The sequence below is a fragment of the Varanus komodoensis genome, unplaced genomic scaffold (genome assembly GCF_004798865.1).
Source record: "Varanus komodoensis strain SLA01 unplaced genomic scaffold, ASM479886v1 scaffold1, whole genome shotgun sequence".
Lineage (NCBI taxonomy): Eukaryota > Metazoa > Chordata > Lepidosauria > Squamata > Varanidae > Varanus > Varanus komodoensis.
In genome coordinates this window covers 105,503,342-105,519,384 of record NW_025335268.1, presented here as the reverse complement: position 1 = coordinate 105,519,384, position 16,043 = coordinate 105,503,342, and the positions used below count along the sequence as shown (strand labels likewise).

General features: G+C 40.3%; 1 protein-coding gene across 3 annotated transcripts in view; it reads right to left on the bottom strand.

Moving 5' to 3' along the window:
• Positions 1–16,043, bottom strand: part of ATRNL1 (attractin like 1) — a 619,481-nt gene that overhangs the window by 173,716 nt on the left and 429,722 nt on the right. For all 3 annotated transcript variants that reach the window (XR_006415620.1, XM_044439583.1, XM_044439591.1), the window contains exon 27: positions 12,751–12,858. Coding sequence is in view for 2 of the 3 variants with exons in the window: in XM_044439583.1 (XP_044295518.1) it covers positions 12,751–12,858 (108 nt within the window). In the remaining variant the exon portion in view is untranslated. The remainder of the gene's footprint in view (positions 1–12,750; positions 12,859–16,043) is intronic.

The window sequence follows — 16,043 nt, the reverse complement described above, 5'->3', positions numbered from 1 at the left end:
GCCACAAGGGAGAAAGAGGTATCAAGTTGGTTGTCTCTGATATAAACAGTCTCTGCAGCAAAGGTGGAATAAATCACAGAAGATAAACATTACTCTGGGGTAGAACAATTTCTTTCACAAGACTGAGACACTGTAGATTTTCCGTAAATCAGTAACTTTCACGTTAACATGCAAAAATGCACTTTGAGAATACCTTGAAGAAAGATAATTTCAGTGTTTGACACTGGAAATACAACAAAGGCAATACAGGTAAGAAATAAATGAAAAGATATGCCTGCTTTTATAGAGGGCGTAAGACAAAAAAACAAGGCATGCAGCAATATTGTGCATAATTTTCTAGGCTGCTTTCATGTATTCATGTTTAACAAAAACTGGTATTGTGGTGTAATTATCTCAGCAATGGATATATGCCTGTACCTTAGCTGAAATATGTCAAGGTTACTCACCCAATTACCACTTGCAGTTTTTAGCTATTCAAAGATGATTTTACTCCAGAGTTTTTGTTCTTTAAAGCTTAAATGCTGTTCCTTATGAACTAATAGTTAAAATAAAGTTACACTTCAGTTTGACCTTATTTTAACCTCACTTGGCATATGAACAAGTTCATGGAGGCAAAGTGAGTTAAGAGGTTACTGACCCCACTCACTGGGTCTGAGAAGCACAAAGCAGTTCTTTAGAAAGAAAATCCTTCTGATATTTAGATAAAACAGACTGTAATTAAGTCACTCCTGAAGAAACCTAACCTAGACCCAGAGAATGTAAATAACTACAGACCAGTGGCCAACATCCCCTTCCTGGGGAAGGTGCTTGAGTAGGTGGTGGCTGAGCAGATCCAGCACTCCTGAATGAAACAGAATATCTGGATCCATTTCAATTAGGCTTCAGGCCTGGTTTTGGAATGGAAACTGCCTTGGTTACCCTGTGGGAGGCGGAATGAGACCCTGTTGATTCTCCTGGACTTCTCAATGCTTTTTAGTACCATTGACCATGGGATCCTTCTGGATAGGCTGGTTGGGCTAGAAATAGGAGGCACTTCATTGCAGTGGTTCTGCTCCTACTTGACCAGCCAGTTCCAAAAGTTTGTGCCGGTGGATTATTGCTCTGTGCCATGGCAATTATGCCATGTGGTACTACAGGTTTCTATTTGATCCCCTTTACTATTGAACAATGGGGGAGGTTATCCAGAGGTCTGGTCTGAAGTACCATCAATATGCAGATGAAACTCAGCTCTCCCTCTCTTTTTCATCAAATTCAGGTAAGACAGTGGCCACTCTGAATCAGTGTCTGAGCTTAGGAATGGAGTGAATGAGGGCCAACACACTGAGACTCAATCCAGACAAGACAGAGGTGCTGTTAGTGGGTGGTGGGTTCATCTGCCAGGTTGGTTGAAATTCAACCTGTTCTGGATGGGATTGCACTCCCCCTGAAGGACAAGGTTCGTAGTTCAGTGGTGTTTCTGGACTCAACATTGTCATTTGAGGCATAAACAGACACTGTGGCATGGAGTGCCTTTCATCATCTTAAGCTGATATACCAACTATGACCCTAATCTGAACAGAGAAAACCTAACTACAATTATTCATACTCTGGTAACCTCTCGTTTGAATGCACTGTATATGGGGCTGCCTTTGAAAATGACCAGGAAACTTCAACTGATAGAAAACAGGGCAGCAAGCCTGTTAATGGGGACCAGCTTACGAGAACATATTATGCCAGTTCTCTTCCAGCTGCTTTGGCTGCCAGATGAAGTCTGAGCCTGATTCTAAGTGCTAGTACTAATATTCAAAGCCGTAAATGGCTTGGGACCAAGTTATGTGAAGCTTCATCCTGTATGTACCTACCTGGACCCTGAGGTTATCTTTGAGGGTCCTTCTCCAGAAGAGTCTTCCAGAAGTAAGATGGTGGCTATCAAAAAGAGGGCCTTTTTGGTTGTGGCATCCCAATTGTAAAATAAGCTCCCCAAGGAGGTGTGCTGGTACCTGCTTTGTATTCTTTTGGCACCAGGTGAAGACCTTTTGATCCCCACAGCATGTTAACAGTTTAACTTTTAACTTTTATTTTTATTCTGTACTGCTGTTCTGTTTTTGTGCTGATTCAGCTGCAATTGCTATTGCGGTTTTGCTGTCTTAAGTTAATTTTATTTTGTCTGTGCTTTTGTCTGTGTTTTAAATTTTTCATAGCTTTAGTTAGCCACCCAGAGAGCCTTGGTTACTGGGCAGTACAAAAATGAAATGAAATGAAATGAAATGAAGAATAAATAAATAAATTTCAGCCTTACCACACAGACAAATATGGAGCAAATGGGCTTTCTTCAGACTTTTGAGGATCAACTTTTACATCAAAGTTAGTATTTCATATGATGGTTTTACAGAGACAATCAGAAATATTGTGGGAGAAATATGGTTTTATTTTGTAACTATCAATTTTCCTTTGTTAATTTAGAAAAGTTCAGCTATAACATCAGGCAAGCACATACTGCTGAGAAAGAAAACACACACCAACAAACACCCAAAAACAGGGAAGTCAAAACAGTTTGCAACTTTTCATACTATTACTTGGTTCCAAGGCAGGAGCGCCAAGTTCTCGCCATTATTGTTACCATCGCCTAAAGCAGCAGGAGGCGATGATTGGTTCTGTTTCTTAAGCAGAATGCTCTGTCCAAGCTTTACATTTCTAAATGCTCTCATTGCGGTAAATTCCCTGCAGACAGAGTAGATGCTGCCCTTTTTCTTTGCAACCCTTCCCTTCAGTCTTCTGAAGCCTTTGCCCTTAGAGAAACAGTTAAATATTTTGGTTTGAACTGACTAAAAGAAATCCTTTATTTAATAAAGTTGGGAATAAGTGTATATGTTTCTTTTCCAAGAGAAGGGTCAAATTGGAATACAAAAGCGTTTTGGACATTCATCACCAACAGAGCATGGAGCAGTATACATGGGCCTGGGACTGGTTGTTTACACAATATCTCCCCGTCCCTCTCCCTGTAAAAATTGGCTGTTCACTGCACAGGGTCTTTTTGAACTGTGCCACAATAGCTTTCACACTCTTGTTGCCTCCTTTCATGAAAATCCATGAAATCCTGTTTTTCATCATTCTTTCCTATCTCTTGTGATTGTCGGGGCTCTTATTGATTACTCCCTTCCTCCTCCTCCTCCTCCTCCTCCTCTTTCCATGCTGGTTGTGGAGGAAGAAGAGTTTGAGGCTGGACATTCAACGCTGCTTTCCCTACCATGGCCATTTGCAATATTAATGGGTTGGACTATGAGCCAGAGGGCTGCTCTTAGGAGTTGGCAGAGAACTTCAGTGCCCCCTGCCCACATTTCATGACCACTATCCTGAGAAGCAAGTGGGAAAACAAAGGTTGAGAAAGTCCTGTAAGACTGAGGACGAAGTGGTGAGTGAACCCAACTCTCTCAAGTTATGGTCTCCCCAAATAGATACTTAGCATTCAGAGCAGCAGGCAGAGGGACAGAGGTTGCAAATTAATGTTGCAGTGGAGCTATGTGGAATCCATCCCTCTTCAGTTCATAGACTTCCTTTTGTACTAGGCCCTGTCTTAGTAAGCAAACCAGGCTGAGAAATGTTGGGAATGGCCATAGGACTCACAGTGATCCATGTGTTTCTGCACCTAGTTCCCGCATCTTTTCATCCTCACGCAATATGCAATTGTCTAGGTGCAAGGGAGCTCCAAGGGGAACATTTGCCTTTCCTGTCAAGAAAGTCAGAGAAGCACATGTGCAAGTGAGCATAATCCCAAGGACTACTCCCAACATCTCCCTAGAGAAAATCCATGAAGATGAAAGATTATGAACAGGCCCTTCATGAACCCTCTACAGTGAGCAGCTTGTACTTTTCCAGTGATTTGGCCGACGAGTGGCACCAGACTGAGCTAGCCTAGCCAATAGTGATGAGAGTCACAGGCCAAAATATCTGCAGGATCACATATTGCCTAGTTCTGCCCCTGAACTACTCCCAAGCAAATGCTTTTGGAATCCTGAGAAATATAATTCTTTATTGTTACTTAAAAAATAGATTTAGGAGTATTTTTTTCATTTGGACTTCTCTTTAAGTAGACTGCTATTTATATTGTGCAGTACACTAGACCGTAAGGGATGGTCTAGATGTTCAAAACTTTGAAAATGCAAGTGCAGACAGAAAATTCTGAAGGACATTAACAGGGCAGCATCTTGGTACTGATGCAGTTAGGAGTGGCCAGAGTTGTCATAGTTACTGGCACTCACGGTGCACTTACGAGATGGGCTGTGCTATTTCTGCACTGGCTGGCCTCCAAAATTATACACTGGGGCATGTTCAAACATTCAGCATAAAAGGCACCATCCTATGTGATGAAGATTTAGCCAAGAATGACAGAAACACCAGTTGAAAATCTGAAGCATTCCTGTCCTGTCTTGAGCTCATTTCTTTCCTTTCTCCTTCCCACTGCTCAAGAGTGGAAATGCCAAGCAAATTACAAGTTATGGCAACTATGTGCATTGCTTAATAGATTAATTCTATGTTCAGCCTCTACTTGTGTGCTTAAATATAGAATCAGGGAATTAAGTCCCTATACGGATTTGAGTTTGAAATCAGCAGAGACTTGCAGCATTAAAGTTATTATTGGCCAAATGAATTGGAAAAGAAATAATTAAAAACACTTAAATATATATGTAGGTTAGGGTTAGATAGGCAGCTTTTCCTTTAGTATGTGTTACATGAACATGTTGAATCCTGGGAAGAAGGAGTGATAAGCCAAAATTCTGTTTTTTCCTTTGAGACAAGCATGATTTCTCAACCAAAGTACTATAGACTATCTTTTCTGAAAATAACATCCTTCATCAAGGTATCACAAAATGTGTTTTTTTTTTCAGAAAGAAACCTGGCATTAGCTAAGAAAAAAGAAAGAAAGAAAGAAAGAAAGAAAGAAAGAAAGAAAGAAAGAAAGAAAGATCTTAAAGCAGTATCTCAAATGAAGAGATGCAATAGCCTGAGAGACAAAACGTTTTCCAGATAAATGAGGCAGTCTAAGTAGAAGGGCAATTTCTAGCTACACAGAGTTATGACAAGTTCGAGGAAAACATGCTGGATGAAGAGATGGTGGGGTGAGGAGCAAGGGCTTGATATTGTATGCTTTCAGGTCAAAATGTTGAGAAAATCAGTGGAAATACAGAAAGGAAGAAAAGCAAACTGGAATTGGATTTGAAGAAGGAAGAAAGCTAGCAAAATGACAGAAAATGGACTGATACAATCTTCCATTCCCTGGGGCAAGAATGGCATATGGCCATACAATTATAGTGACTACCATACAGACCAGGTAGTCAAAGTGATAAATAGAACTGCAAGAAATAGTACAAGAAAGTAAAGGAAAAATAGGATTTCACTGGATAAACAGTGAAGAGTAATGATTAAACTGGCCTTAGAATGATTAGGATATAGCAGAAGGGATGCAAAGGCAGAGAACTATATCAGAAGCATTGTTATGGGTTGAAAACACCGCAAAACAGTCATTTCATGGTGGAGATCCTCAAAAGATGATTACTCTGGTTAGGCAGGACTACAAATGAGCAACAAAACTATGAAGTGACATTATAAAAGGTGAAGACCCAGTGAAGTCATTGGAATATTCTGATGAGATATATAGTGAGATGTTATGGAGTGGTGAGAACAGAGAGTGAATTAAAAAGAAAAGAAATTGAGTAATACTGACCCATATATGGTTTCCTAGAAATGTGTGCACGCACACACACGTATGATAAACTTCATTCAAACCTATAGGCAAAGAAAGGCAGAGTACAATTGCAGTTGTTGAAGGAGTTGGGCCCACTTCTCTCAATATGCAGCATTCCAAGCTACAGTGCTCAGACTTTGAAGCTGAGCTAGATGAAAGACAGAAGGGCTTGAACAAGCAAGATTAACCAAGTGGCTGGTGAGAATCAAACCACCGATGGTTCAGGGGAGGCACTATAGAAAAAGGAGGGTCAGAGGGAGATAAGAATGAATTCATCAACCCAGTTACTTGTTGTCAGGCCAAATGAGTGGACCAGTTAAGCAGCACATGACTCCCTGAGGGTGGAATCAGTCACATTTGGAGAGAGGAAGAGCAGGGGGCATTTCCCTTGGAATCAACTCCTGACATGGGCAAGGGCTAACTCCACCCATCAGAGAGATAGAAACATGCTTTGATAGATGCTAGTTGTCGCTTTGATAGATGCCACATGTCGACAACTTTATAATCACTCACTCTGTATTACAAAGCCAGCCTAGCCCATTAAAGAACTGTATTTTAGAAGCCTTTTACCTTGATGTATACAAAGGGAAAAGGGAAGAGACAGGCTTACAAAAATGACACTACATTCACCTCATTCTCACTCTCTTTCACTAACACACACTCATATAACATACAATCAGACCTATTAATAATCACAGCTATAGCTTCCTAGAATGATCCCTGTGAACTAGGGAAAATAAAAATATGCACCAGTAATTGTGGAAACCACCAGTGAAAACCTGAAGGGGCATCAATGGCCACGTATTCTCTGTGCAAATGTCAGGGTATACCAAACTGAGAAGTTTTCATAGCATAATATATGAGTTATGCAGGTAAAACTGTGACAAATAAACCTTTGGAACCCAGCAATATTTCCCAAGAAGAGTGCCTTGTACTCCTTCCTTGACTACTCCAAAGGAATTGTCAGGCCTCGTGGTTGCTGTGTACTAAAGCAAGGTTGAGGCCAGAGAAAACAGAACAGTGTCCAAGGACTTATAAGCAGGGATACTGTCCATGCAGGCATGATTAGTTTGTTCTAAGAGGCTAAAGCCAGAGACGTAGGGTTAGAGTTAGAAAAGTCATGCTCAAGGGTCATGATGCTTATGGTGCATGGACTTCCACTCCTTACAGGACAGGACGATGGGCTGGGGAACTTGTGGCCCTCTGTAGTTGAACAGCAACTCATCTCTCTCCTCTTTTGGCTCTTCCGGTCAGGGTGGGGGGAGTTGCAGGTGAAGGGAACAGTCCTACCACTGCTAGTAAGCAGGAACCCAGGCTTGATTGTAATATTCCCTTTGTAAATTCCATTGAACTTAGATAATTAGTAGCATGACTCATGAAGCACTTCTGCCGGGCAACATGTTATTTCAGTGGGAGTTTCAGGATTCTCATCTCCAATGATGCATGCCCATTATTGCTTTGACAAGTGACATGGTTACATTTTTGCAGCAAAAGGTTCAGTGTTTCAGTAAAGATGCATACTCTTAATTTGACATCAAACATTGCCTGTTACACAGGAGAAAACTGGTGCTTGCAAGGGCTTATGAAACAGATAAATGAGATTACCTGTGAGGAAGAGGATGAAAGAATGTACTTCCTGTTTCTGCAGACCTTTTCCCATCAAAGGAATAAAGTGTACTGCTGATCAAGCACATGTACCAGTTTCCTTTTGTAAAAATAGTCAAGTGTGCTTGGGTTGCAGATTTTAAAATTGCTCATTAAATTATTTAAATTAAAGAAGAAAATAAGCCCAGCAAAAACTGAATTTGTTTGCAAAGCAAGTTAAGGGAAAAAATCCTGCCACATTATTGGCAAGGGAAAATATGAAACTAGCTGGTTAGTGTAAACTTCAATTACCTGAATGCACAAAACTCACATACCCTAGTATCTTACTGTACTTCAAATAAATCTCACTGAATTCTCCGCAGTCACTTATGGTGCAGTGACAGCCAGTAGCATTAAAGCTTCAGCTCAAGCCCTGAGCACTTGATCTTGCTTTATGTCAGACTACTGATATTTATTTTAACCACTTTTATTAAGAGAAAAAATAAATAACCCCACCATGAGGAGCTGACATCATACATGTAAGTGTATTTTGAACAGATACATGGAAATATATCATATATGGTCCCAATATAAGCTGAATGAGTCACAGAGAGAGACAGAAAGAGAGAGAAAAATATAAGGTATCTCTGTGGCACGTTAAGAGAAAAACGCAGGTAGGGAAATAGCACCACCAGCAGCAGCTGGAGAAATATCATTAAATTGAGATGTACACTTGAGGTGGTGTTGGAGGCAAAATATTAAGCCAAGAAGATCTAAGCATCATACTCGTAACTGACAATCAAGGAAAGGGGCAGCATCAGAGGCCTATGAATACATGGCATTAACCAAAATATATATTGTGTCTTTAAAGATATATTGCCTAACTTATCTGCCACAAGTTACCTGCCTCCTCAGTTCTTTGGACCCAAATGGTAGACACAAATCTTTCAAAACTTACCAGTACCAGTTCCTTGCACACAAACACACAGCATTCTTGTATCTCCATCTCTTCTTGCAAATTCTTTCTCTGCCATATTTATAATCAATCATGGCTCTGCAAATCTGCCATGCCAAGAATAGTGTTAAAATATTCATTCCAAATCTATGTCTCCTAATTTCAACATTTCTCCAACAAACCTGGGGTACACATGCCTTTCTGGGCATATCTGCCATCTCTTTCTTCTAAACTCAAAGGGTCACTGCTTCTTCACCCAGTATTTCTCCAGGGGTTGGCAGGGTGGGCACTACCACCATTAAAGTTAGTGCACCACAAAGAAAGTAGGTAGAAGGCCACTCCTTTTCTTGCAGGATCCCATGTAAGAAGACGAGAAGTCTTGTACTCACATACTAAATTCTCGTGTATCAAAAAGAACTACCATACCCATCATGTCAATGCTGCAACTCATGCCTTTCCCCACACCTGTCACCTGGCTGACCCTGCACCAAACGCTTCATGGAACACAAATGCACCTTTCTTTTTTACTTCTTTTCTTATGCTCTTGTATGGCTCTTCCTCTAGGACCTGAGCTGCTGGTCGTTAGGAGGCTGAGAGCTCCAGCAGGGCCTGGAGCTGATTCTGCAAATATGGTGGTAGGTATTCTGGTTCTAGCCACTGGAACAACCCAAATTCTGACACAGCATGCTCAGTTTTGGAGTAGAGTGCATACCTCCTGCCATAGCCATGCTTTACAAATGCCCAAAGTATCTAGATGTATGCGAGTGTTTGTATATTTTCTTTCCTTTTCTTTCTCCTTTTCCTTTTACAGAAGTGCCATTCATGTTGTTTAGGCCTCCATGTTCCACTGTTACCTTCTTTCTCCAAATAATAACACATTTCAACTCTAGCAACTCAAATGCATTGTATGAAAATTTTCAAGTAAACCTGTCAAGCCAAGATAGTAACCCAAAAAAGTGAATATCTGAATGCATATCGTCACCACTACCACAACATACACACACAGTAATAATTTGTACATAATAGCATTACATTAAGATAAAACCTCCTGACTTTGAAATGCACAATGTGATATATGTGAGAGACAATATTAATGTGCGACACTTTTACTAGTGAGACAAGTAGAAAACCTAAATCACTATGGGAAATAGTTACTCCGTCATTACATTTTGTCCAAAGGACCCACAGTTCAATATAACATCACTGGAACTGACAGAGTTATCACAGTGTTAATAAAAGAGCAGTACTGAGTTTATACCTGATCCAAATCAGCTGTGAATCACATACCATAAAAGAAGGCTGAGGAGAAGGTTTGGCATAAAAGTAACTTGTAATTATGTTATTGATGTAAGTGGCAGATTTTATTTCACCTGTGAGGGAGCCCTACATGCAAATGCTATTAAAGTATATTGGGAAGAAATTTAGAGGAAAGTGCCATGTTTATTCAAAATATATGCATCAGTCACAATGCTCTGCTAGTTATACATATCCATAGATTCTGCTGGTGTCAACTAACATAAATAGAAAATACAGCATATTACTTTCCCCTGTCCCCCAAAACAAACTTAATTAGGACAATGCAATAACCTTTATTTTTTTGCAAGTTCCATAAAGAAGCGCTGGAAAAAATGCCTGGCAGACTGTTCTGACTGACTGTTCTGGAGCTCTTTGAGTAAAATAAGCACACCTCAACTGCATGGGCTAAGAACAGTGACGATTTAGAGCAAATGTAATTTTTATTACTCTGCTTTGGTAAGTTTAAAACAGACCTGTGATTTAACTGAATAATACAAAGCCCTTTCTTTGTATTGAACTCTATGCAGTAAACACCATAGACCAATCAATACATTGCACCATATTACTTTAATATTCAGTGCAATGCCCCTCATTGCTGCGGATTTCAGACCTTCAGTAGGGAAAAACGGTATTCAGAGTTTGTATATGTTAATAAAGCTAGGCAGAGCAAATCTAAGCAGTGAGCATGAACGCAATTAGAAGAATATGTTTATAGTAGAGAGAAAAATGAATCATTATATTTTAAACAATAATTAAAATATTTCAGCTTCCATATCCATTAGTTTCTTAATAAAATATGTCATAGAAAAGGCAGCAATTAACTTTTGTTGCTTACTTCTAAAGTTAAATTAAGTACGTAAACAATCTAAGCCTGCATTCCCACCCCTTATTTTGCATCTTCCCACCCAAAAGAGCATAAAGAGATTGTTCTCCAGATGAATTACATAAACTTCAGTTTGGTATGCAGCACAGAGACTTTTAGTCCTCAGCCTGAACAGTTTGGCACTTCCCACCGTTTTTCCAAAAGAAAAATGCACAAGGCAGGATGGGGGCACTGACAGTAGCACTCCGCCATCACATTTCTAGCACTGCTTTTTTGGGTTAGTTTAATGCACTCCACTTTGAAAACACTAAAACTATGTCAGCCACAAATCTTGCCATTTGCATCCTTTTACTGGAAGTGCTGAAAGCCTAATTCTTTAAGAGCTTAGTCTTTGGGCTTATCATGACCAGGCTGAGCTGAAGCAGTTCCTCAGCTAGTGCACTTTTCTAGAAGTGCTTGTGCTGTTGAATAAATGTGCTGTTATAATAAATAGCAATAAATGTGCTGTTGGAATGTGTTGTTTGTAGGAGCACTAAAGTGCCTTTCCTTAAGGAAGCGCCTCTGTTCTTTGAGGAATTCAAATTGGCATGGTACTCCGAGCAAAATAGTTTGTTTGTAGGACCACACAATCCCCAGCTAGTACACTGACCACAATTGTACTGATGTAGTGAGCATCTGTATTACCAATTGTGACTTTTTTGTGTTGAAAAGAGCACTTGCTAATATATGCCCACATCATTTAGTGACCTTTCAAAAGTATCTGTTTTAATTATTTAATATAGAAGTGGGCACATCACAGCTTGCAGGCTGCATGTAGCCCTATAGCCCTTTTTGTTGTCCTGCTGCTTTCACCATGAGTGCCACCAAATTTGGTGCAATGAGCACAGCAGCAGCAGCAAACACACACACACACACACATATTGTGATTTTGCCAGTGGTCAGAGGGAAGCAAAGGCAAAACTAAACCTACTCAGAACCTCTCTGGGTCAATGTCTAGGGCTGAAACTGACTGCTCTCTTGCTCACTGACAGCAGGAACCCCCAGGATATTAGAATGTACCTTTGGAGGGATTGCGATGATAGCGATATGTGCAAGACCAGTAACAACGGCGAGCAGGTTTTCTTTGCCACTGTCATTTTTCACCTTTTTCCCCACTTTTTTATCTATGGTGGGATCAGTTGTGCAGATTCAGTCAACACAACAACCTGCTGTGGGTAAAAACTAACCCTACATCAGCCAATGGATTCTCAGGGTGGCTTTTTCAAACAATCCAGTTACCCTGCAGGAAGTGGTCTGGGTTTGGACAGTGTAGAAACCAACCATGGCTACTTGCTCACACTGGGTTATTGCATGTGAACTAGGTCAGTATCTATAATGGCCCAGTGCACTGCAGAGAAAAGGAGATAGAGTCTATTGAGTCCTACAGTAACCCAAGCATGGGATCAGACTTGGATTTTACTAGCTAACTGGAGAAGTAATTACTTGGGCTTTACTAATTACTGGAGAAGCCTTAGGTTTGTCCCTGCCACCCCTGCCCCCTCCATGGAAAGTGGATAAGAACAGCAAGAGAAAGGTGAGCTGAAAGAAAAACTGAAAATAATAAAAGTGAATCTTCAGTTTGGGAAAATTTCTCATCTGAATCCTAGAAAAGACCAACCAACATACATATGCCAAACATTGTAAATAGAAGTACAGAACCACATGAGTATGACTGAATATAAAGCCACTCCTAGTTAGATTAGACATTATCATCTTCAACTAGTAGTTCTCTTTGCATTTTAGGTGACTCTTCCAGAATCTATTTCATGCATTATTGCACTATTCCAATATAGTCTTACATTGCTTAGCATATTATAATTTCTCTTTTGAAGTGCTGCCTTCACAATAAAAATGTCATAATGTAGCTATTATTCACAAACGACAACATATTCTGTAGACTGCACTCTCCAAACCTCACAAATAAAGCTGGAATAATGAAATGTAACACAAAGCTCATTTTAAAGAGCAATCTCAGTTAATTAAGATAGATGTGGACCGTTAACTAGGGGGCACTGTGTACTCCGAGGACTAAATACAAGGCTTGTTTAATATGTGCATCTTAAACTCCTTCGGCTCTTATCCACCAAGAAAGGGCTGCCAGGTGAGCAGATTGTCACTCCAGCCAAAGCTAATAGATTCTCCAGTGGCTTTTGTTACTGCTCATGTCATACTACTGAAATGATGAGCCTCAAAAACGGCACAACATATGTAGCTGCAACTTGTCAGCTCCAGGTAATCATACTCTTCTTGGTTTCAGAAGCAGATGCAGATGAGACTAGCAATATAAATATGCAAATTGCAATGGTCCCTTGTCAGCACCACAGTTCCTACCTCTAATGACCCTCGTAGAAAGTCTGTTTGCTCAGCTCCTACTTCAAGTGCTACATCCACAGAAGCAAAGGGACGGCTGGCCATCTGCTGTCGCTCCCGCATAAGTTGCTGATAGAAGGGGGAAAAAACATTTTAATGAAATATGTTTAAAATGTAATAGACAAGAGATGAATGTATTTAACAGTATCAACTGATATCTTCAAACAATGTATTCTGAAGGTATTTCAAGATGAAAGTGCCTCAGTTCGATAACCTATGCAGAATAAAGAAGTTTTCAACTCTGTGGGGAAGTAATAAAACCTGGAAAATGGTAGGGTTGCTCTCAATGGTCATAGGCCATCAGTCTTCCATCTGATTTGCTCCGAATGTACTCAGGATTGTGGTGGCAAAGTGGAAACTGCGGAAGAGGCAGAGGAGGAGGCAAGTGATTGGTTGCAATGGCAGAAGAGGAATTCCAATGTGCCCAGACTGGATGGAATGGTGCCATGATGGGCAGGATCCAGCCTGCAAGTCAGCAGTTTCCTATTCCCTTGCAAACACTCCCATTTTTACTAGTTCCCAATTTTTCAATGGTGAAATTTCCAAAGTATTTATGGCAAACTATACTGAACTTCAGAGACTATTTTGAGACATCTTTGAGAAAACATTACTCTAAGGCAGCACTTCCTCTAAGTTTTCCAGCTATGTTGCCCAAACTATTCCTTCTTGCAGGTACTGCTTTTGCACCCCTGTTGAAATTGCATTTACTTCCTTAGCTGCAAGCACTGAATACTAAGATATGAAAGACAAAGGACTTTATCAGGTCAAACCCTGTGTTAACGTTGTGGAGTGAAACCTCACAACATCTATAGGTTTTCATTTATAAAGTTAGGGACAGACTGTTCTACCTTGGTATTGTCCATCATATGTCTTCCCACAGATTGCAGTGAAAGTACATAAATTGTACTCTTCCTCAGAACTTTACAGAACACTCAAATCTCTCTCTTTCACACACACACACACACACCATTTCTCTAGAGGTGGGAACACATAAAAAGTGGTGGCAAGAGATTCTATCTGAAGTCTGATATCACTGACAAAGGAGCAAGTGCAATGAACCAGTGCCAAGAACAAGCCCTTTAGCCTTCTCTTTCCCAATGCATTTGTACTAAAGCCAGATGGAGTTATTAGTGACAGCATCTACAGCCACTTTTATGCAATCCCTTCTCTGATTACTTAACATGAAGAATAATGCCTGCATATTAGAGAACAGGTGCCAATGTAACTGCAGAACCTGAAGACCTGCTTTGTACTCAGATTGCTTAAAATTCCACCGACATCACACCAATGTTCAGTCAGCAACAGCCAACTCTCTTTTAAGCTAATTTATATCCCCACACAACCTCTAATGCTACTACTAATTAAACCAAAACAAATAAAAATGATGAGCAGCACTAAATCATACAAATCTTACTTCTCTGGATCTGTGAAACTAATAAAGGAAATATTAAATATTTAAATCAAATTAGTTGCCCAATTAAGTTTGGTTGCTTGCTTCTTCAGTGAACAGGATCTTGTGGCATTTGGCAGAAGTAAAATGTTGGGAGAAGCCAGGATTAAATTTGGGAGCCTTTGGCTAAACTGCCACTGTGATGAGCCACTGGGACCACCTGTTAATGCCATTGCCTAGACTGTAAAGAACTGGAGTGACTCTGTTCAGAATTCACTGATTTTCCACAACTGAAGGAAGAATAATAACATCTTCTTGTTTAGACTGGACTTTGCAAAAGCAAAAATAGTAAGTCTCTCAGTTTTGACTCTGGCTTGACCCCCCAGTACTTACTTACAGCTCAGCTCTTAACCCAGATTGTGTAATACTACTCTCTACAATATAATGCATTCTACAATATAGAATACATTAATTTCCTTAATTTCTGTCCACCACGATTTTCCACCAATGATTCAGAATTTAAATACAGCCAGTACACTTCCTAGAAGTACTACATCTATCTCCTCAGGCACCCTGTTCCAGTCTTCCAGCTTTGTATTCCTATACCCAGAACTAGGAACCAGGAATAGGATTCCCAAGTACATGTGATCTGATCATGGAAGCATAAGTACACTGGTACTCAACGGGGATGAAGAAAGTTATAAAGAAACTGGGCTTATAATTACAATGCAGTTGGCAGAAAACTCACTGTGAGCATGATCAAACACAGGTAAGAGCCCACCGTTGCACTTAAATTGTGGTGGCAATAGTAGCAAAGGAATCTTACTGCTTTGCCCCCATTCATCTATACAATATTGGCCAGAGGAACCGTTTTGGATTGTGAAAAGCCTACTCCACATAAATCCAGTGAATAGATATTAGAGCCCTCAATGGCTTCCTGAGATCAATATGCATTTTTTCAGATAAAATCACTAATACTTCTATAGAATTATTACATGGTTTTAATGTAGCTAGTACACTACCCTGTCAAATTTCAATGCAGGGCTACAGAACCACAGGCTGGGCAGCCTTGATGGATGCTATCAAATGTCCAGAGGGTTGCACTCTTACCATTCAGTTCTTGCTGCAATAATTTATCCAGTAGTGTGACCAGGGCAATTCTTGCAGTCACAATCCATCCTCCAAGATTCCCCAGATGGCCATACTCCCTTTTCCCCAGCCACCGATCATTGGGAGTTTCCCCAGCTTTTCTATAGTTGCTTCCTCATTCTAAAAGGTTGGGATGCATCTTCTAAGGTTTAGAAGACATTTAAGCTGAACTGTGCAGAATTTTTCAAAATGTTTTGGTCCTCCATTTTCTCTTTATCATGCCTCCTTTTGCCTTTAGCCCCACTCACCACTGGAGTATGGCCTCCAACTGCTGAATTCAGAGGCTCTGCAAGCCTATTGTAATGAACACTTTTCAATGAATGTGGACAAGCTGCTTGGAAGTTGGAAACTCACTGCAGAACTTTACCATTCTGATTTATTGGAAACATTTAGGTTGGGACTGAAGGCTTGGACTTTGGAGATAGTGAATTCCTCCTTGAATGAATATGTGCTCTGTGCTTCAGTTAGAGTAAAATCAAAGGTATGACATGCTTGGAGTTGTAGGCCTTTTTCTGTGTAAACCATGGATTGTTTAGATCCATTCCACTCAGGTTCTGACCTGGTTTCAAAACAGAAATTGCCCTGGTCATGCTACTGGATAAATTATTGTACCAAGAATTGAATGATGAGAGCAGAATCCTTTGGATATTCAACACCATACATCATGGTATCTTCTGTACCATCAGTCTGGCCTGGGCTTAGGAGATGGTCCTAA